At 35.4% G+C, this 23288-nt stretch overlaps 1 protein-coding gene across 1 annotated transcript; it reads left to right on the forward strand.

The window, feature by feature from the left end:
* Window positions 1-821: 821 nt before the first annotated feature.
* LOC142519149 (uncharacterized) lies at window positions 822-10052 on the forward strand. The gene is made up of 17 exons (XM_075622085.1): window positions 822-1210; window positions 2160-2463; window positions 2547-2676; window positions 2753-2897; window positions 4799-5041; window positions 5130-5214; window positions 5610-5712; window positions 6241-6366; window positions 6452-6565; window positions 7680-7798; window positions 7921-8005; window positions 8089-8181; window positions 8273-8362; window positions 8468-8587; window positions 8671-8762; window positions 9117-9174; window positions 9768-10052. The coding sequence occupies exons 1-17, from the start codon at window positions 1018-1020 to the stop codon at window positions 9840-9842; spliced, it is 2175 nt and encodes a 724-aa protein (XP_075478200.1). The 5' UTR covers window positions 822-1017; the 3' UTR covers window positions 9843-10052.
* Window positions 10053-23288: the final 13236 nt, after the last annotated feature.

Here is a 23288-nt window from a genome sequence, read left to right on the forward strand (position 1 = left end):
TGTTATTAATTTTTATCGAGAGAAATTTGTGAGGATAATTTTTTGGACGAGGACTTGATAAACAGAAAAACATTTATTTGATGATTTTCATCAGTTTCATGTATGAGTTGGAATATTAACTAGAGATAAATATAAAATAGGAGATTAAATAATTATACTCATTTGAACAGAAAATATACATTTAAAATAATACGAGAACATTTTTTGCAACGATTAACTCAATTCCAAAAATTAGCTCAAAGGGGAGAATTGTTCAAGACCATATATACAACTCACATGGATTTTATCCAACCGATATGAGACAACTAATACACACCCATCAAGCACAAGAATGAACATTTGGAGCGTGAAATTTAAAAAACCCAACTATGAGCAAAAAAGTGACCAACTATGAGCAATCTAACGCATAATGATGGAACATGAGCTCTGATACTATGTTAAAATTGGAATTTGGACATAACTGAACTCAAAAACCTAAATTAAAGAGATGATTGTCCAAATCCATATATCTAACTCTCAAATATTTTATCTAATTAATGTTTGACAACTAACAACAAAAATAATCTCAACAAATCTCCAAAATGACGTCATTAAAAAAAAATTGAGTTATATACGAGTACACTTATTGTCGTAAGAAATATTTGTAATATCGGCAATGCAAATTCAACTGTCACTAAACCTATTTAAACGATGAAATCATAAAAAATTACGGATTCTAAGATAAAATCAATGAAATAAAAACATTCACATAACGACGATAATAGCGTGAATAAAGAAACAAATTGCGGGCCAATTTCGTCAACGAACACTTAAGGTGATGTTCCCACCTTCTTCTTCTTCTTCTTCTTTCTCCATCAAACCTCACAAGGAAAACGCCACAAAAAATATTTCACTCTCTAAAATCCACCTTCTAAACCTTCCTCCACCAATCTCATCCGTCAGATCTGAACGCATTTCATACAGGATAGGCATACATTAGCATCTATTCACACCTACTGACTGTTCGATAAATACGGAATGGGCGGTTTGCCATCGACGCCGCGACTGGGTGGCGGAGCTCGGCCGCAGGATACGGCGGAGTACTTAATCGGTGAGTTAGTCGGTGAGAAATCATTTCCTATCGCCTCTGATTACTGGCAGAAGCTTCTGGAGCTGCCGCTCGATCTTCGCTGGCAATCGGATCGCGCTAGGCAAGCTTGTCACCTCTTTGGTCAGTGCATGATGCATCATCAATTTTTTTTAATATTTGAATCTCAGCAATTCTTTTAAATGTATGAGCTGCTATTCTATTGTTTTGCTATGTTATCGTTGCTATTCGAGTTACCGTGCATCAACAACAATATTCTCGTTTGCGGAATTCTTTGCTACTCCTGCATGTCTAACCTATGAATTGTTTTTAGTTTCACTCTCGAGCAAGTTTTCTGCAACTTTTTGTGCTGCCATATGATGATACAATCGATTTTTTACGGTGGCAATATTGAGCTTCGAGAAACGATTGGTTGATTTCCTGGCTTCGTTGATGTAATTATTAAAGTAAAGTGGTCAAAATTCGTGCAATAACCTGTGTATTTCAGTAATTTTGTGATCTATTTGAGATGTTTTCTACTTTCCATTGCTCTCTCGGTGAGTTTTTATATGACATTCTCAACGTTGAGATGTCAAATTATCGTGCAGGTTTTGAATCGTGTTTTATTGCTTGTATTAGTTTTGGCGTCAAAATTTCCTCTACTTTCTACCGATATGAATATGATATATAAAACATGTGATTCATACCTTGAATCTTCTGTTGGTCAAAATCCCGTAAATATTCTTTCTAAAAAATTGGGATTTGTATCTACAATTGAATTGATCTCGATAAACCTATTACACTCCTGCAAGAATAAGCTCAGATAAATGATTGTGAATTTTTGGAATGGACTCGTGTTTTTAAAGTTGGTAGAAAAATATTCAGCCTCAGACCCTTTGGATTAGTATATTTTCCAACATCTGCATCGATATGAAATATTTTTCGGTGCAATAAATGCTAGTTGTCTTGTATGTTGCTTGTGATTGAATCACAAATTTTGTTTTTATTTGGTTCATAAATGGCTAATTTAGATTTGTGCATTAAGATGTAATCTGAATCCTATCCAATTTGTCTTGGTTGCATTTGCATGCAGCAATGAACAATTCTATAACCAGGCACCTTGCAAAGATTTTGATTCATCTAGCATGGTGCTTGCAAGAGTGCATTTCTTCTTCTGGCGGGCCGACTACTGCCTCCTCAAAAGCTATCAATGCATTGTTTATATCATCTGTGTTTTTGAAGTTCCTGATTGAGAACGCTAAGAACGAGAACTTCAAAGAACTATTCCTATCGCTGGATGAAACTGAGCCCATACCAAATCATTTCTCGAAAGGGGAAGATGTTACAAACCTTATTATGTACAGTGTGCTGAACTTTGTCGGAAAAGTTGATGTTAGGTATGCTATGATCTCCGCAATATATCATTGATGCCGTGCTTTATATTTGTCATTTTCCCAATTGATGCACTTTTGCTTGTCAGCTCTGAAACCTACCTTCTTCATCATGATGTGCTTAACTTCTTGCTGATCACAATGTCAACGCAGCTTCTTTCTGGGCCATCACCAGGACCAAGTGATGTTCACCCTTTTATCGATGCAGCCATGGTTCAGGTGATGCAAGTGAGTTTTTGGGCTTCAATGGCAGTTATATAGAGTTTTTTTCATCAATTTGCCATTATCTTTGCAGGAAACTTCCACGGTTAATTTGGTCGTACGGAAATTATTGCTCAATTACATCACATTCCAGCGGTTTCCTGGAACTGGTTCATCTTATACCATGTTTTCCGAAGGAAATCAACTTGGCGTTCTTAGGGGAGTAGGTTCTGCAGCTGGTAAGATTGTGACATATTCCATAAATTCATTTCTTATTATATATAATTGGTAGCGATTAGTGGTGTCACACCGAAATTAATCCTACTCAATTAAATAAATAAATATGCAGTAGTGTAAACAGGGATCGTTCTCACGAGAAAATGTGAATTTAAGTGTACTAAAAATAACAATAAAAATTAAACAAGCGGTTTTTTTTTCAAATTAAATCATAACGAACAAAAAATAATTATCGTGCAAAAATTAAATTGATTAAATAACTCAGAGAAAACTAACTTGAGTGAGTCTTTTGTGAGACTCCAACCTTACCAATATTCACAATAATGTATTAAATCGTAATTGATTTGGGGGAAAGGGTGAGTGCATTAGCGTGTAAGCTGGTGGAAAAAATTTATAAGAGATCGTAAATTTTTGTCCAACTAACTTTGGTTTTGGTCTTAACCATTGTAATTTATTTACTTGATCATCGATGCAACAAATATCAATTTATATTTAAATATACACCGTGAAAATTTAATTCCTATATTGTCTTATACTTAGTTAAACAGGAAACAAGCGCTTTAATTCAACTCTTATGAATTAAAGAATCTCATACAAGTGATAAAGATTTAACTTAATGATAATATTAAAAATTAGCAAAAATGATGAAGCTAAACAACATAAACACAAGCGGTTACATTTAGTCAATTATTTTTTCTAAGTATTAATAAATTCAAAAGCAGAAAATTATTAGCCTTATTTGCTCCTCTAATTAGAGGGATAAAAAAAATTACAGATTTGTTATTTAATTCAGTGGTAAATTACACGAATAAAAACTATTTGATCAGCCTAGCAACCAAACAAACAATCAATAATTATGAAAAACAAAAAATAATCGATACTCAAATATAAATATTAAATACAAACCTTAAACGTCACAAATAGATAAAATTCCAAGGCTTCGTCTTCCTCAATTTCCTCAACTAGGAATTAAAAGTTTAGCCACAAAAGACGATAAAATCTAGTTAATATGAAAGTGAATAGGAATAATAATTCTTTATGAAAACCTAGGTAGATAGATACATATGGTGTTAAAGTCTTGGGCAGCAAGTTCTCTTGCCGAAAATAATCTAAATTAAATCACTTATTCCCTTTTCCTTCTCGGTAGTTTATTTCCTTGCAATTAACGCTGAGAACATTGCCGAATTCTTCACCGATTTTTATTTCCTTAATTACCGAAATCTTGCTTCATTGAATGCCACAGTGTTATTTTCCTTTCCTTCAAACACACGACTTGGATTAAGAGCACTACATGGACACGTGCATCCATTTTCCTCTTCACTCAACACTGCTCTCATGCATAAATTATATATCAAGGAGACATGTTTCTTTACTTGTTACCTTGAACCTTCGTCCGCTCATTGGATGACTACACCGCAAGGCCATCTTCTAATTTAATTCCCTTTTTATTTCTTTCTATCATGGCACAGTCACGAGACATCCCCTTCATTTTAATTGAGTTCTTTAATTTCATTTAGTGTTACATTCGGTATTGTGACGATATGCCGAACTTGTTCGAATTCATTTATTCTTTCGTCGTTTTAACTCGATTTCATTACTTTCGCCTATGCATATTCAAAAACTATGATTTGGAACTATAAAACCAATTAAAACAATTAAAATTCACCTAATCTCAATAAATTAACTCAATTAAATACAACAAAATATAATCTCATCAATAATGTACAGTTGAGCTGTCTCAAATTTTTTATGTTGGATCTTAATTTTTTTCCCAAGGAACGCTCTTAAAACAGTCCATTGTTGATTCTTGCACACTTATATCTGCTGATTTTAAAAGTTTTATTTACTAGCATCATGATATTTTTCTGACTTTTAATTCGTTCAACACAACAATTATTTGCAGCTCACTTGATGCTGTTACCATTGAATTTCTTAGTTGGCTCAATCGGTGAAGCTTCTAGAAGGCCTCTGGCGGAAGTCAGCCTTAATGTCTTACTTGTTCTTGTTCATTATCGTAAATTTATTTCTGTGGGTTATGTGGTGGATAAAACTGATAACAGCAGTTCAGAGTCTCTGCGAAAAGAAGAGACGTCTTTTTCAAAAAACCCTTTCTGCAAAGCTGTAGAAAATATTCGGGATATCCAATGTATGATTCTATAATTGGCTTTTGTTATTTATTGATTGAAAATTATGTGATATTTGAGAATTATAAGTCTTCTGTTTTGTGGCTGCAGTTGATCGTAATGATGTTGAGGGCAATGTATACGGTGGTCTGAATGTTAGGCTTCCTTTTGCTTCACTTTTTGATATACTTAGCATGTGAGTGTTTCCAATCACACTGCCTTCTACTTATGATGGGGTTCTAATTTAACTTCTTTTGGCTGCAAGAACTTGTATCTTTACATGTTCAAGTTCCCTTGTCAGTATCTTTGATGTGCTTTTATTACTTCAAATTTAAATTAATTTTTATTTGAATAACTTCGTTATTTTTATGATTAAACATTTGCGTTTTCTTTACTTGAATATGGATTTCAATTAGCCAGAACTTGGTTATGCTATATATTCTGCTTGTGGTTTAGATTGTACTATATATGCTTAGTGTTTCCTGCACTCTCGGACTCTCACAAAGAGAGATTACACATGAAATTCACTTATAAAGAGCTTGAATGTCGATATATTGGATTTAGAATTTTGTTCTTGTTTTTTATGCACAGGTGCTTGGCTGACGAAACTTCTGTCCTGTTGCTTTACTCACTGGTCCATGGAAATTCAGATTTTTTGGAGTATGTTTTGGTGCGAACAGATCTAGATACACTGGTATGAAAATAAAAAGTTCAAATCCAAATAAAGAAAATATCATTGTTTCTGACTTGACTAATGGAATTAAGGATTAAACAGTAGATATATTAATAGTGTGAGTAGTTGTGATAAGATTTGGCTAGTTTGTGACTTCAAGTGCTCATAGTACTTTGCTGCTTGCTGTCGTAGAAGAAGTTAATTCACGCATAGACTTGACATGCAGGACCTAGGTAATTTTTGCAAATGCTTAGAAAAAAGTGATAATGGACTTTTCCAAATCCATAATCACATTTTTTAAGCATTTGCAAATGCTACCTTAAAATACTATCAAACTAGACTTCTATTGGCATAACACTTTTTCAATCTTCATCTACTGGTTTTTGCTAAAAATGCTTGTTGCATGACGGCTTACTTTTGTTTAAATGTTGTTGGTCTATTTTCTGTGGCTACTTCACTGATTTTCCGAATGCTCATCAGTACTATGCACTTGCATCACTTTTTTGTGCACAAATTTTAATTTGATATCTGATTTATCACGATCAACAGTTAATGCCCATGTTGGAAACACTGTATAATGCTCCAAGAAGATCGTCCAATCATATTTATATGGTGCTAGTCATATTTCTTATACTGAGTCAAGATTCCTCATTCCATGCCAGCATCCACAAACTGGTAAGTGGTAAATATAGCTGTAGTGCCCCAATTAGCTTATTACTTACGCTAAGGTACAGTCTTCTGTTATTGTTAATGGCTACAGATGCTTCCTAATATTCCTTGGTATCAAGAACGTTTCCTCCATCAAACTTCTCTTGGTTCCCTGATGGTCATAATATTAATTAAGACTGTGAAATATAATCTCTCTAAGCTACGGGTAAGATTTCCTTTTCTTTTAACTCTTACTATTTTTTCTCCCTTTAAAACTTATTTGTACTGAATAAACTGCAAAGTTTCTTCTTTTTTCGATTTTAGATGTGCCAGAATGTTTACTTGTGAATGATAGGTTTCAGAATCTTCATCTGTAACTGCAATTCTTAGTTTCCTTTGGCAGCACTTACCTGATTATAGAAGAAATTTTCATTTGTCTCTAAAGTAAATCTGAATGCTAATTTGGTTGCCGAATCTTTTTGGATGATTTTTATGGATGTTCTATGGTACAAAGCATATTATCATTTGTGCATTGTGAATCCAGTTGAAAATTGACCTCTTGGAGTCCGGTATTTTTTCATAATGTAAACAAACTCTGAACCGTTTTTTAACTTTTTTAGGGTTCGATGCTAATCTTTAATAGAGAAACAATTGCATACAGCAGTTGGCCCTTCAGAGAGGAAAATGAATAAGACGCAAAAGAAAAACAGTTTTTTATGAATAAAGTGCTCTACGAAGTCTCTACCAACTAAAGGCATCAAATTTGAACTTGTTCGTCTTGCTAGCCATATCTTCCCTAATTACTTTTTGATTCAAGCTTGAGACTATCATTTTAGTTCCTTTTGAAATTTATTATCCATCTACCTAGTGAAGTCTTTCTATATAACCGAGTGATAGTAATCACCAGAAGATGTGCTCAAAATATGTGTTAAGATAACTCTATTTGGTATTACTTTTCAAATGAATATAAAATATCTGAAGGTTGCATGTGGGTTATATGAATTGGATTTGAGGAAAGAATTTGGAAGAAAGATTTCAAATGAATCCAAATGAGATGGATTTACTCAAACAATAGCATCATTGGTCTCTATTTACCCCTAAAGATCCTTCAAAAATCAAATAGCGTAAAATTATTGTTAATGATTTAAAAGCCTTAAAATGGATTTATCCAAAAAAATCCAATGGATTTACCATTATAGATTTAAATCATTAGTTTTAAATTCATCAATCCAAATGGAGCCTAATAGATGCAATGAGCCAATGACCAACATTATGATACAAATAGCTCTAACTGCTATGTGTCGTTTGTTCACAGCATTTATATCTTATTACTGCACCAGGATGTCTATCTTCATACAAATTGTCTTGCAACTTTGGCGAATATGGCACCACATGTTCATCGCCTGAGTGCATATGCATCACAGGGGTTGGTTAGCCTTTTTTACATGCTTTCACGGAAGTAAGTCTCATCTTTATTTTTTTGTTCTTGATATCTGACTAGACATTGAATACTTGATGACAAAAATAATATCATGCTGTTATTGACTCTTAATTTATTGTTTCAAATTTCTAAATTTGTAGGTACAATAAATTAGCAGAGATAAAAAATGACAAGATGAATGAAGCAGATGATGATCTAAGTGGAGACACCCTTGCAGAAGATCCAGTAACGGAGTTTTTTTCGTGTGTGATCATATTTACTAGTTACATAATGTCAACGGGCATTTGATGATATTCCCAATGCTGCAGTCTGCAGAACTTCATATATATACTGACTTCCTGAGACTTGTGCTGGAGATACTTAATGCAATCCTAACTTATGCATTACCAAGGAATCCTGAGGTATCACAAGTATTTTATTTCTGGAGCAACTGTTGCTCTTATTTCTCATGTTTATATGACATACCCTCTTTTTCTGCTACCATACCTTCAGGTTATTTATGCAATTATGCACCGGCAGGAGGTTTTCCTACCATTCAAGAATCATCCACGTTTTAATGCGCTGTTGGAAAACATATATACTGTATGTATTCTGCAAATATTTCCATTTGGGAATTAAGTTTCCTTTTCATGTTTAGCAAACAAAATTGAGTTACATAGTCATTCTGATTCTTATTTTATGTGGCAGGTTTTAGATTTCTTCAACTGCCGAATTGATGCACAGAAAATGGATGGTGAATGGTCGGTTGAGAAAATGCTTCAAGTCATAGTCAATAACTGCCGATCATGGAGAGGTGAAGGCATGAAGGTACACAAATGCTCTGGTAACCAGTCAATTACAATGTTTGTTATGCTTTATCATCTTAACTCCATTGTCTGGTTTTTGAATAGATGTTCACGCAACTACGATTCACCTATGAACAAGAGAGTCATCCCGAGGAATTTTTCATTCCGTATGTGTGGCAGCTGGTACTGTCCCAGAGGTATGTTTCTCAAACGCCGTATAGACATAGCAAGATCAATACCTGCTCTGTTACTCTTTATCCCCACCTTCTTGCTTTGAGTATCATCTTGTTTTCTACAACAATTTCATGTATCTGATTCGTCGGAGGAAAATTAAGGATTCAAAACTCACCCTCATCGAGATGGCTTTTCCAATTTTTTTATAAAATAAATTCAGATTGGTAGCTAGACTCAAAATCGAAGAAAATTCATTTTAGAGACTTGATTGCGAAGTTTTGTCGTCCCGAAAGCTGAGTAGCGGATAAGTGATATCATTTTACGGCACTGATTTTTTGGAATGCTGATTCTCCTATAATGTTGTTTACTTTCTGCAGTGATTTCACTTTTAATCCCAGCAGCATAAATCTATTCTCAATCGACCAACCTGTAGAAGTAAGTATATTTTATAGTTAATTCACTGTTTACTTTGTTCCTTTATTCCGCACAAAACACAATATTTTTATATAACTGTATTAATCAGTGCGTTTTTTGATTATGTATGCGTATTCTCGTGTATGATCATGTTCTTCTCATGTATGCGTATTCTCGTGTATGATCATGTTCTTCTCAACACATTTATAGGGCGACGAGATTGGTTGGGTCTGTTTTGTTCATGTCCATGTTTTTTGGGATCATTTTTATTTCAACTAGTGAGAGGATTACCTTGTCTTGGACATCGCTCATTAGTGTCTTCCTATGGCTATGAAATGTATAAAGTTTGGAGACTATACATATCTGTGTGAGACACAAAATTACAAAACTCACAACAAAAGGTGATTTAGACTAAAATTAACTCGACATAAAATTATACAACACTGTGTAAGAGATTTTAATTTTAAATGAACCAAATTATACGGGAGAAGGAGCCATCTTAATTTCTGACATTTGAGATTTATTATTAAGCTTCTGGTTTCGAAGATGGGCACATCGTATGCTTTGAAATTACGGTGGTTTAGCAAATGACAAATATTTTTACTGATTTACAGGAAATGAACGACGAACAAGACTTGGAGAAGTTTGAGGCTAAAGAACTTGCGTTTGAAGTCAAGAACCCAGTATAATGGAGTGACATCTAACTGAAATGATCCAAGTTTAATGTATACACACACACAAAATGGTAGAGTTATTATCCATTCGTTTATGTCAATATATGTTTTCCGAGTGTACAGGCCTATGTTATTATTCAATCAGAAAATTTGAAATTTGTCGAAAATAATATATTTGAATGTTGAAAAAGTAATAGTTGAATATTTAAATGTTGAAAATAAGAGTTGTAAAAATTAGAAATTAGTGTGTGATGATGTAGGTAATGATGTATTTTATTTTTGGATTATTTGTAAAGATTTCCTATAAATAGATCTCTCATTTGTGAAGAAATTCACAATTGAGTAGAGATAAAAATATAATAAAGTGTGTAGTTTGGTAAATTTTGAGAGTTTGAGATTTTTACTTTTTACCATAAATTTTTACTTTTCACAACACGTTATCAGCACGAAGCTCTAAAAGTCCTCCATATTTTTCCAAACTCCAAACAAAAGAAAAAGGTAACAAAAGTAATAATATTTATTTTACTGTTATTTATTTATTGTGTATATATTTAATATATAATATAATGTTATTATTAGAAATAATAAAAATAAATTTTTCAAAAACTTGTTATAAATCCTGGGAGGATGTTAAGACGACATCTCACACTCCCGGTAAGGGATACGACAAGTATAAAAGCCTATAAGAGTTTTAAACAAAATAACTTATGACACATCATTATAATAATGTGATATGATATACATAATTATTTAAACATGACTAATATTATATACACCATATTATTACCATAAAATTATACAAATACATACATTTATTTTTTTGTACACCAACGGTCATAAACGATAACAAAATGGCTAGTTTTTGCCCTATAAATATGATCTCACAAATTCTTTCAATCACTCCAACTTTCTTCTATTCTCTAAAAATTATTCTTCATCAAATTTTTCGAAGAAAAAAGAAGATGACTTTCTCAAGGTTATTTTTAATTATTTTGGTTATCATACTCACGAGTCTTTTATTTATCGGAGAATATCCTCCTCGTGTGTTTTCTTTATTTTTACAAATGCTTGTAATTGTTGTTTATCCATTACTTTGTATTGCAATATTCATTAACTAATAAAATGCATCGTAATTTTTTAGTACCACCATGTCAAATTTGACAAAGCTCGAATTTGTTGCGCTCGACATCACGGGAAAAAATTATATGCCATGGACTCTCGATGTAGAAATGCATCTTGAGTCATTGGGTCTAAGCGAGACCATTAAAGAAAATGGTATATCTTCATCACAAGAAAAAGCAAAAGCTATAATATTTTTGCGTCGACATCTCGATGAAGGTTTAAAATGTGAATATCTCATCGAAAAAGATCCCATGGCTCTGTGGAAAGGATTGAAAGAAAGATTTGAACATATAAGGGAAGTTATACTTCCGACCGCCCGTGATGAATGAAATATGTTAAGATTCCAAGATTTTAAGAAAGTCAGTGATTATAATTCAGCGATGTATCGAATAATCTCGCAGCTAAAATTTTGTGGACATGAGGTTACAGAATCGGAAATGCTTGAAAAAACATTTTTCACGTTTCACGCATCAAATATAACTTTACAGCAACAATATAGAGTGCGTGGATTTGCGAGATATTCTGAACTCATCGCCTGTCTTCTTGTGGCGGAAAAGAACAATGGGCTATTAATGAGAAATCATCAGTCCCGACCCACTGGATCAACAACATTTCCAGAAGTAATTGCTGTGAGTAAAAATTAATTTTAACCTGAAAACCGAAATCAAATTCAAAGACAAGGTTTTGGTCGAGGTCGAGGTCGAGGACGTGGTCGTGGTCGTGGACGTGGAATTGGCCGTGGTCGTGGTCGAGGCCGTGGTTTTGAAAACAATAGAGATAGTTATTTTTATAACTCATCTCAAAAGGGCGTCACGAACCACCCACAGAAAAGGCATCATGAGAACATGAGTGTTAATGAAAATCACTTGAAAAAATTTGAAAGTTCTTGTTTCAGATGCGGCACTCCAGGACATTGGTCTCGTATTTGTCGAGCCCCTGAGCACCTTTGCAAGCTCTATAAAGAATCGATAAAGGGGAAAGAAAAAGAGACCAACTTCACTGAACGAAGTGACCGTTTGAGTAATTCAACTCATTTTGATGCTGCTGATTTTATGAATGATTTCTCTGGAAATGATCAATATGTTGGTGGGATAGAAATGAACAATATTGATGCTACAGATTTTCTCAATGATTTCTCTGAAAATGAACAATATAATGGTAGAATATAAATGTACAATAATTTATTTTTCATGTATTCATATAATAATGTTTTATTGTACAATTATGATATGTGTTATATTTACATATGTATTGTCAGTAATCTTATTTCATTGCATTTTTTTTTTGAAGTTCAAATATGGAAAATGCTATGAGCAAAGCTGAAGTTTGCATACCCGATAGTGGTACAACGCACACTATCCTCCGAGATAAAAGATATTTCTTGGAACTAAAACCAACAAAAACAACGGTGAATACAATATCAGGTCCTGTAGACTTGATTGAAGGATGTGGTAAAGCACAATTTTTGTTACCTAATAGTACAAAATTTTTGATCAATGATGCTTTATATTCACCACAATCGAAAAGAAATTTGTTGAGTTTTAATGATATATATTCCCATGGGTATGATACTCAAACAATGAATGAAGGGAATGAGAAATATATGTGTCTTATCACATATAAATCAGGAAAGAAATATGTGATTGAAAAACTACCAATGCTCCCTACTGGATTGCATTATACACATATAAGTCTCATTGAATCAAACATGGTAGTAGATAATTCTTCAATATTAACCAATTGGCATGATCGATTAGGACATCCTGGTTCAACAATGATGCGAAGAATTATAGAAAATACACATGGTCATCCACTGAAAGACCAGAAGATCTTTCAGAATAATAAGTTTCAATGTAAAACATGTTCTCTTGGAAAACTTATTATAAGACCATCGCCAGGCAAAATCTAAACTGAATCACCAATGTTTCTTGAACGTATTCAGGATGATATTTGTGGACCAATCCATCCACCATGTGGACCATTCAGATACTTTATGGTATTAATTGATGCCTCCAGCAGATGGTCACATATTGTCAACTCGAAATATTGCATTTGCAAGATTACTTGCTAAAATAATAATATTGAGGAATCAATTTCCCGATCATACAATCAAGAAAATTAGACTTGATAATGCTGGTGAATTTACTTCCCAGACTTTCAATGATTATTGTATGTCTATGGGAATCATTGTTGAGCATCCTGTTGCTCATGTACATACACAGAATGGATTGGCTGAAGCATTGATTAAACGTCTGCAAATGATTGCTAGACCAATGATTATGAAAACAAAGCTCCCTATTTCTATATGGGGACATGCAATTTTACATGCTGCTTCATTAATTCGCATCAGACCAAGTGCATATCATAAATACTCCCCATTGCAGCTTGCATTTGGTAAAGAACCAGGCATTTCTCATCTGAGAATTTTTGGATGTATGGTGTATGTGCCTATTGCACCAACGCAACGAAAGAAAATGGGACCTCAAAGAAAGGTTGGAATTTATATCGGTTATGATAGTCCATCAATCATTCGATATCTTGAACCTCAGACAGGCGACGTGTTCACAACACGTTTTGCTGATTGTTATTTTAATGAGAAAATCTTCCCAATGTTAGGGGGAGAACAAAAACATACCGAAAAGGAAATTACATGGTATGTATCATCATTGTTACATCTGGATCCAAGAACAAAACAATGTGAAAAAGATGTACAGCAAATTGTGCACTTGCAAAGAATAGCAAATCAAATACTAGATGCATTTGCAGACAAAAGGGGTAACTAAATCATATATACATGCTGCAAATGCCCCTGCTCGAATTGAAATTCCGAAGAAACAAATTGAAAATACTCATGATGTCATTAAACGCCTGAAGCGTGGAAGGCCAGTCGGTTCCAAGGATAAAAATCCTCGAAAAAGAAAATTCATAGAGAAACACGATGATCACAAAATAAAGAATGATGTTCTTGAAGAAACACTTGATGATCACAAAATAGAGAATGGTGTTCCTGAAGAAACACATGATGATGAAAATGTTCTATCAGAACCACAAACTGACGAGAATCATGAAATCTCTATCAATTATATTAATACTGGAAAAATATGGAACCAAAAAAGATATAGAAGAAATTGATGATATATTTTCTTATAATGTGGCAATCGACATCATAAATGATAATGAAGATTATGAAAAAATCTTTTGGTGAATGTAAAAATCGGCAGGATTGGATAAAATGGAAAGAAGCCATCCAGGTTGAATTGGATTCGTTAAATAAACGTAATGTTTTTAGACCTATAATCCTTACACCTGAAGGTGTAAAACCTGTTGGATACTGTAATGCCTGAAATAAATATCACATTTTGTTGATTTAGTAATGTGAGATTACTAAATAATTAATGATTTTTAAAGAATAAATTATGACATATTTTGGTCATATGAAGTCCAAATGATTTGAATTTGGATATAATGTAGAGAACTCAAAGATATAGAAGTTTCATTTTTTGAGTTTTGGAAAAATTTGATCATTTGACTGGTCCAAAGAGATATACCAGTGTTAAAATGTTAAATATTATATATTATATTATATTATTTTATTAATATAATATAATATAATATAATATTTAAAAAAAAAAAATTTTAAAAAAGAAAACATTGAATCGGTGGAATTCAATATGAATTCCACCGAACTGTTCCAAATAAAGGAACATAGATAGCAACGAAGCGAGAGAAATAATAACAGAGGGTTTTGAGATTTTCTTTTCGATCTTGTGACTTATCGGTTTATCCAATCGACGAAACGACTTCAGTTCTGGAATCGTTGACACGAGGTCTTCGATTTGAGGTATAAATTTTATAGTTTTGGTGATATTTGAAATTCGTCGATTTCTGGAATAAATCCGATAAATTGTGAAATCATACAGAAATTGAAGATTGTTGAGTAGTGTATGATTTTAACGAAGTAGAGAAGATTATTGTGTTGTTGTTTTGAATTATTCCTAATTTATTATAATTAGGGATTTTAATCGTTGAATTGAGATTGGAGAGTTGTTTGTTAGTTGTTATTAAATCTGATTGTACATTCGGAGTCTACGAAGTATAGGCTACACGTTGATATAAAGTTTTCACAATTTGACGGATGTTGTAAAATAACCTATTATTTGATGTTAAATTAATTAGGGTGTATTTGATGGTAGTATTGTGAATTAAATACACCAGAATATTAAATTGTTGAACAATACAAATTTATAATCGAGTTTTATATTTTGTTGAATTAATTGTTGTTGGGCTATTTGATGTTATATATTGAGGCTGTTATAACTGTGTTGATACGGTGACAATGATCTGATAATTGTTGTTGAATTATTTAGATACATCACACGCCTCATGATCAAAGAAATAGCCAGATTGTATATATACTCGATTATCAGGTACGTGTTGACGTATGGGCATATGTTGTTATTGTTTAGTATTGATGAATACTATTGCGTTGAACAATGATAAATCACCGGAATTGGGTGATTTGATATTATATTTGTTGTTTATTATTGTTGATGTTGTTGGTTATCGTTGTTGGGAGACGTCTCGTTGATGTTGTCACGTTGATGTTGTTCGTTCAACGATATTGCTGTCGCCGGAGTTGGGGTGCGACATATCGTTGATGATGTTATTCGTTCGACGATATTGCTGTCGCCGGTGTTGGGGTGCGACGTATCGTCGATGTTGTTGTTCGTTCGACGATATTGCTGTCGCCGGTGTTGGGGTGCGACGTATCGTCGATGTTGTTGCATTGTGATGTTGTTGAGATTGTTGTTGGCTGATTGTCCAGAAACGGCAAAGGGGGTATTTCTATTATGATTTCAGTTTTATTTTATGTTGTTAATATAACTGTTATGTATTACGATGATGATTGTTGTATATGCTCACCCTTCGAGGGCTGTTTCTGTTGGGCAGGTTACAGGACTATGCGTGAGACATGATAGTGGTGAAGGACTAGGTGTGTCTAGTCAAACAGTCCTGTAGTTGATAGTAGATAGAGACAATAGAGCTTATTGTCTTATTTGAGTTGTTGTGTATGTATTTATTGTACTGTTTCTGCTACACTGACGTAGATGGTATGGTGATGGCATTATTTTGTCGTATATGCATTATATTATTACGTCGTCGAAAAGAAATTTTTTATGCATATGACGTCACATGTTGCATGATTACGTGACGAGGTTTGGGGCGCCACATTTGGTGGTATTAGAGCATATGTTAGATGTCTGGGATGGTTAAGAGTTGGGTTTGTGATGAGGGAGTTGGATAACGATATTATCTGCATGTGTCTGTGCATTTGACTTGTTATTGATGATTTCTCGATATGATTGATTGTTCTTTAGTTGCGTGTACTTTCGTGCGAAAGATGTGATGATGATTACTGGATTGTAATTGTTAAATGTTATGATTAACAATTTGATTTCCAGTGATGGCAGCTAGAGAACAGGTACATCCACACGAGGAAACAGACGAGGTTGACAGTGGATTTGGACAGATAAATCCATTGCCACCTCCTCCTATGGGACATGCACCAGCAGATCAGCCTTTATTGCCTGGTGAGTTGACTTTGGCACAGTTCAGCAGTTATCTTCCGCCGAGATTTGATAGTTCTGAGACCGGTGAGCGAGCAGAGGAGTAGATTGAGAGGATAGAGCAGATATTTATGACTGCACCGTGTGCTAGATCTGCTTGGTTACGATTGGCTACATTTCAGCTTTCGCGGAATGTACTATTGTGGTGGCAAACGACTGAGGCCGGATTGAGAGCTCAGGGCCGTACTGTTGATTGGGATGTGTTTCGGTCTCGTTTTCTTGATAAATATTTTTCTATAGCAGCCAGACAAAAGAAAGAAAAAGAATTTGAGGATTTGAGACAGGGTAGTATGTCTGTTGCTGAGTATGAGACTCGATATTATGCATTGTTGAAATATGTGCCACATATTGCTACGAATGTTCATGCTAAGATGAGGCATTTCTTGAAAGGGTTGAAGTTAGAGTTATTTGATCGTGTGCAATCAAACAACCCGGTATCATTTGAGGATGCAGTGACGAGGGCTGAGATGGCTGAGTTAGTTATGCAGGAGTATGGGGCTCAGGGACGATTATCAGAGCCGACTAGGGAGTCATTGCGACCTCAGGGACAGTCTTTTAAATATCAGAAGGGTCCATCTTCTTCTTCAGCATCATCTGGGAAGCGTCGATTTGATTCACGACGTGTTGAGAGTCGTGGGGGCAGTTCTCAGTCTGTTCAGGGGCAGAGATGAGAGTCCAGAGCAGTGAGATGTTATCGTTGTGGGGGACCTCATCTGATTAGAGAGTGTACACAGACCGAGATCACCTGTTTTGAGTGTGGCGGTGTTGGTCATCTGGCGAGACAGTGTCCTAGTCGTGAGGGACAGCGAGAGCCTAGGAGTGCTCGAGGTAGATCCTCAGAGAGAGGAGGACGACAGCCTCAGCAGTTTACACCACGACCTTCTGGAGGACAGTCACGTATGCAGGGAGCTGGTCCGCCTCAGGCACATGTGTATGCTTTGACACGAGAGCAGGCAGAGGAGGCACGAGAGGAGATGATAGTGGGTAAGTGTTATTTATGTTCTTATCCTGCTTATATTCTTGTTGATACTGGTGCCTCGCATACTTTTATATCGAAGAGGTTTGTGGTTGAGCATCATATGCGCTCGTCTCCATTGTCTATGCCTCTTTCTGTTTCGACACCTTCTGGAGTTGATATATCAGTTGTATCTATGATATCAGATGGTATTATTTATTATGAGGGCTATGAGCTGAGATCTGATATGATTATTCTAGAGATGAATGATTTTGATTGTATTGTGGGAATTAATGTGCTGAGGAGATATTGTGCGACAGTTGATTGTTATCAGCGGGTGGTATATTTTTATACAGATGAGAAAGAGCGTTGGACATTTTATGGGAAGGGTTCTCGTCCCCGTGTTCCGTTGGTATCTGCCATCCAGATGTCTCGGTTATTGGAGCATGGGCATGAGGGTTATCTTATTTATGCTGTAGATGTGACAGAGAAGAAGAAGGAGGTGGGAATAGAGGAGATACCTATAGTTGCTGAGTTTGCCGATGTATTTCCTGATGAGATTCCAGGCTTCCCACCAGTTCGTGAGGTGGAGTTTGGGATTGAGTTGATGCCAGGTACTTCCTCTATTTCTCGTACTCCTTACAGAATGGCACCAGCAGAGTTGAGAGAGTTGAAAGCCCAGTTGCAGGACTTGCTGGACAAGGGATACATTCGCCCTAGTGTATCGCCTTGGAGTGCACCAGTCTTATTTGTGAGAAAGAAAGATGGAACTATGCGGCTTTGTATCGACTATCGACAGCTGAATAAGGTAACGATTAAGAATAAATATCCCCTCCCTCGTATTGATGATTTGTTTGATCAGTTACAGGGAACCTCAGTATATTCGAAGATTGATTTGAGGTCAGGATATCATCAGATACGAGTTAGAGAGGAGGATATTCAGAAGACAGCATTCAGGACCAGATATGGGCATTACGAGTTTTTAGTTATGCCGTTTGGATTGACGAATGCTCCAGCTGTGTTCATGAGTTTGATGAATAGGATATTTCAGCCTTATCTCGATCGATTTGTTATTGTGTTTATTGATGATATATTGATATATTCCAGGAGTGAGACTAAGCATGCAGGGCACTTGCGTTCAGTGTCACAGGTGTTGCGAGATAGACAGTTGTATGCCAAACTCAGTAAGTATGAGTTTTGGTTGGATCGAGTGGTCTTCTTGGGTCATGTTATATCGAGAGATGGAATTTCTGTTGATCCAACGAAGGTCGAAGCCGTGTTACAGTGGTCTGCACCTACATCTGTACCTGAGATTCGTAGTTTCTTGGGTTTAGCAGGTTATTATCGTCGATTTATCGAGGGATTTTCAAAGATTGCTAGGCCTTTGACACAGTTGACTCAGAAAGGTGTGCGATTTCAGTGGTTTGAAGCATGTGAGAGGAGTTTTCAGGAGTTGAAGCACCGACTGACGACTGCACCGGTGTTATCAATTCCTACAGAAAATGAGAGGTTTGTTGTTTATACTGATGCATCCTTATATGATTTAGGATGTGTTTTGATGCAGGATCGACATGTTGTGGCATATGCCTCGAGACAGCTGAAACCACACGAAACAAGGTACCCTGTGCATGACTTGGAGTTGGCAGCCATTATCTTTGCCTTGAAGATATGGCGACATTATTTATATGGTACCTTGTTTACGATTTATACTGATCATAAGAGCTTGAGATTCATGTTTACACAGGCCGAGTTGAATATGAGACAGAGACGATGGCTAGATTTGCTGAAGGATTATGATTGTGAGATTGAATATCATCCTGGTCGAGCCAATCTTACAGCTGATGCACTGAGCCGTAAAGTGAGTTGTACTGCAGAGGATGTGAGTCGTTTATCAGCTATGATGATGTCTTGTTGTTCCTTGGGATATGATTTTGATATCTCGACGACTCCTATCCAGGTATCTACCTTATTAGCTGAACCTGATATATATGGTTGTATTCGTGATGCACAGATGACAGATGAGAGAGTTCAGCGGTGGAAAGAGTTGGTTTCTCGGAAACAAGATACTTGTTTTAGAGTGGCTGATGATGGCAGTTTGAGGATGAAGGATAGATGGGTAGTTCCTGATGCATCTGAGTTGCGCCAGGGTCTGTTGCGGCGTGCACATTGTAGTCGATATTCTATCCACCCTGGTGGCAAGAAGATGTATAAGGATCTACGCTCTCAGTTTTGGTGGAAGGGAATGAAACGTGATGTGACTGATTTTGTACGTCGATGTCTTAATTGTCAACAGATCAAGGCTGAGAGGAGAAGGCCGGGAGGTGAATTGAGGAGTTTAGAAGTACCGACTTGGAAATGGGAGCACATATCGATGGATTTTGTGACTCATTTGCCAAGAAGCACTGGAACTATTGATGCTATTTGGGTGATTGTTGATCGATTGACGAAAGTTGCACATTTTATACCCTATAGCATGAGTAGTACGTACTTGACGATGGCACAGTTGTATATACGAGAGATTGTACGGTTGCATGGGATTCCAGTGTCTATTATTTCTGACAGAGATCCTCGATTTAGTTCTCATTTTTGGGAAGGATTGCAGACTGCGATGGGGACAGAGTTGAGATTGAGTACGGCTTATCATCCCCAGACAGATGGTCAGACTGAGCGTACTATTCAGACGCTGGAGGATATGTTGCGTGCTTATGTTATGGATTTTAAATCTGTTTGGCAGTCATCTATTCCATTGGTAGAGTTTGCGTATAACAATAATTATCAGAGTAGTATTCAGATGGCTCCATTTGAGGCATTGTACGGGAGACGTTGTAGATCTCCGTTATACTGCGATGGTGTTGATCGAACTGCAATTACCGGTCCTGATATGATTCATGAGATGGAACAGAAAGTAAATTTGATACAGCAACGATTGGAAGCATCTCAAGATAGACAGGCCACCTATGCCAATAAAAGACGAAGACCTTTAGAGTTTCAGCAGGGCGATCGAGTATTTTTGAAAGTTTCTCCTTTTCGTGGCATAGTGCGATTTGGTATGAAAGGAAAGTTAGCACCGAGATATGTTGGCCCGTATGAGATATTGCAGCGGATAGGCACTTTGGCTTACCGATTGGCTCTACCTCCAATCTTTATCTGGTATTCATGATGTGTTCCATGTGTCGATGTTGCGGATGTATGAGCCGGATCCTTCACATGTGTTGGATATTTCTGATGTTCAGTTAGATCCTGACGTGTCTTATGTTGAGAGATCAGTTTGTATTTTGGATCGATCTGAACGGAAGCTTCGTAGTAAGATTATACCGATGGTGAAGGTTCAGTGGGAGCATAGAGGTGTCGAAGAGGCCACTTGGGAAACAGAGCGGCATATGAGGGAGCTCTACCCCTACTTGTTCTGATGGTATGACGTATCTTTCTTTATGCATGTTATTACTGTTGTTGATTAATTTCGGGGTCGAAATTCATTTAAAGGGGTAGAAATGTAATGCCTGAAATAAATATCACATTTTGTTGATTTAGTAATGTGAGATTACTAAATAATTAATGATTTTTAAAGAATAAATTATGACATATTTTGGTCATATGAAGTCCAAATGATTTGAATTTGGATATAATGTAGAGAACTCAAAGATATAGAAGTTTAATGTTTTGAGTTTTGGAAAATTTGATCATTTGACTGGTCCAAAGAGATATACCAGTGTTAAAATGTTAAATATTATATATTATATTATTTTATTTTATTAATATAATATAATATAATATTTTTTAAAAAAAAAAATTTTTAAAAAAAAGAAAACATTGAATCGGTGGAATTCAATATGAATTCCACCGAACTGTTCCAAATAAAGGAACATAGATAGCAACGAAGCGAGAGAAATAATAACAGAGGGTTTTGAGATTTTCTTTTCGATCTTGTGACTTATCGGTTTATCCAATCGACGAACCGACTTCAGTTCTGGAATCGTTGACACGAGGTCTTCGATTTGAGGTATAAATTTTATAGTTTTGGTGATATTTGAAATTCGTCGATTTCTGGAATAAATCCGATAAATTGTGAAATCATACAGAAATTGAAGATTGTTGAGTAGTGTATGATTTTAACGAAGTAGAGAAGATTATTGTGTTGTTGTTTTGAATTATTCCTAATTTATTATAATTAGGGATTTTAATCGTTGAATTGAGATTGGAGAGTTGTTTGTTAGTTGTTATTAAATCTGATTGTACATTCGGAGTCTACGAAGTATAGGCTACACGTTGATATAAAGTTTTCACAATTTGACGGATGTTGTAAAATAGCCTATTATTTGATGTTAAATTAATTAGGGTGTATTTGATGGTAGTATTGTGAATTAAATACACCAGAATATTAAATTGTTGAACAATACAAATTTATAATCGAGTTTTATATTTTGTTGAATTAATTGTTGTTGGGCTATTTGATGTTATATATTGAGGCTGTTATAACTGTGTTGATACGGTGACAATGATCTGATAATTGTTGTTGAATTATTTAGATACATCACACGCCTCATGATCAAAGAAATAGCCAGATTGTATATATACTCGATTATCAGGTACGTGTTGACGTATGGGCATATGTTGTTATTGTTTAGTATTGATGAATACTATTGCGTTGAACAATGATAAATCACCGGAATTGGGTGATTTGATATTATATTTGTTGTTTATTATTGTTGATGTTGTTGGTTATCGTTGTTGGGAGACGTCTCGTTGATGTTGTTCGTTCAACGATATTGCTGTCGCCGGAGTTGGGGTGCGACATATCGTTGATGATGTTATTCGTTCGACGATATTGCTGTCGCCGGTGTTGGGGTGCGACGTATCGTCGATGTTGTTGTTCGTTCGACGATATTGCTGTCGCCGGTGTTGGGGTGCGACGTATCGTCGATGTTGTTGCATTGTGATGTTGTTGAGATTGTTGTTGGCTGATTGTCCAGAAACGGCAAAGGGGGTATTTCTATTATGATTTCAGTTATATTTTATGTTGTTAATATAAAATTTATGTATTACGATGATGATTGTTGTATATGCTCACCCTTCGAGGGCTGTTTCTGTTGGGCAGGTTACAGGACTATGCGTGAGACATGATAGTGGTGAAGGACTAGGTGTGTCTAGTCAAACAGTCCTGTAGTTGATAGTAGATAGAGACAATAGAGCTTATTGTCTTATTTGAGTTGTTGTGTATGTATTTATTGTACTGTTTCTGCTACACTGACGTAGATGGTATGGTGATGGCATTATTTTGTCGTATATGCATTATATTATTACGTCGTCGAAAAGAAATTTTTTATGCATATGACGTCACATGTTGCATGATTACGTGACGAGGTTTGGGGCGCCACAGATACAAATGGGGTTTTATTCGAAAGCGAAATGAGAAAAATGAAATAGTAAGATATAAAGCTCGACTATTTGCACAAGGTTTTTCTCAAAGGCCTGGAATTGATTATGAAGAAACGTATTCTCCCGTGATGGATGCAATTACGTTTCGGTATTTGATTAGCTTGGCGGCATCTGAAAATTTAGAAATGCGTCTTATGGATTTTGTTACAGTTTACTTATATGGATCACTTGATAGTAATATATATATGAAAATCCCTGAAGGATTTAAGAAGCCGGAAGCACAAAGTTCAAAACCCAGAGAATGTTATTTTGTGAAATTACAAAGATCGTTATATGGGCTAAAGCAATCCGGCCGAATGTGGTATAATCGGCTAAGTGATC

The sequence above is a fragment of the Primulina tabacum genome, chromosome 11, assembly GCF_025594145.1.
Source record: "Primulina tabacum isolate GXHZ01 chromosome 11, ASM2559414v2, whole genome shotgun sequence".
Lineage (NCBI taxonomy): Eukaryota > Viridiplantae > Streptophyta > Magnoliopsida > Lamiales > Gesneriaceae > Primulina > Primulina tabacum.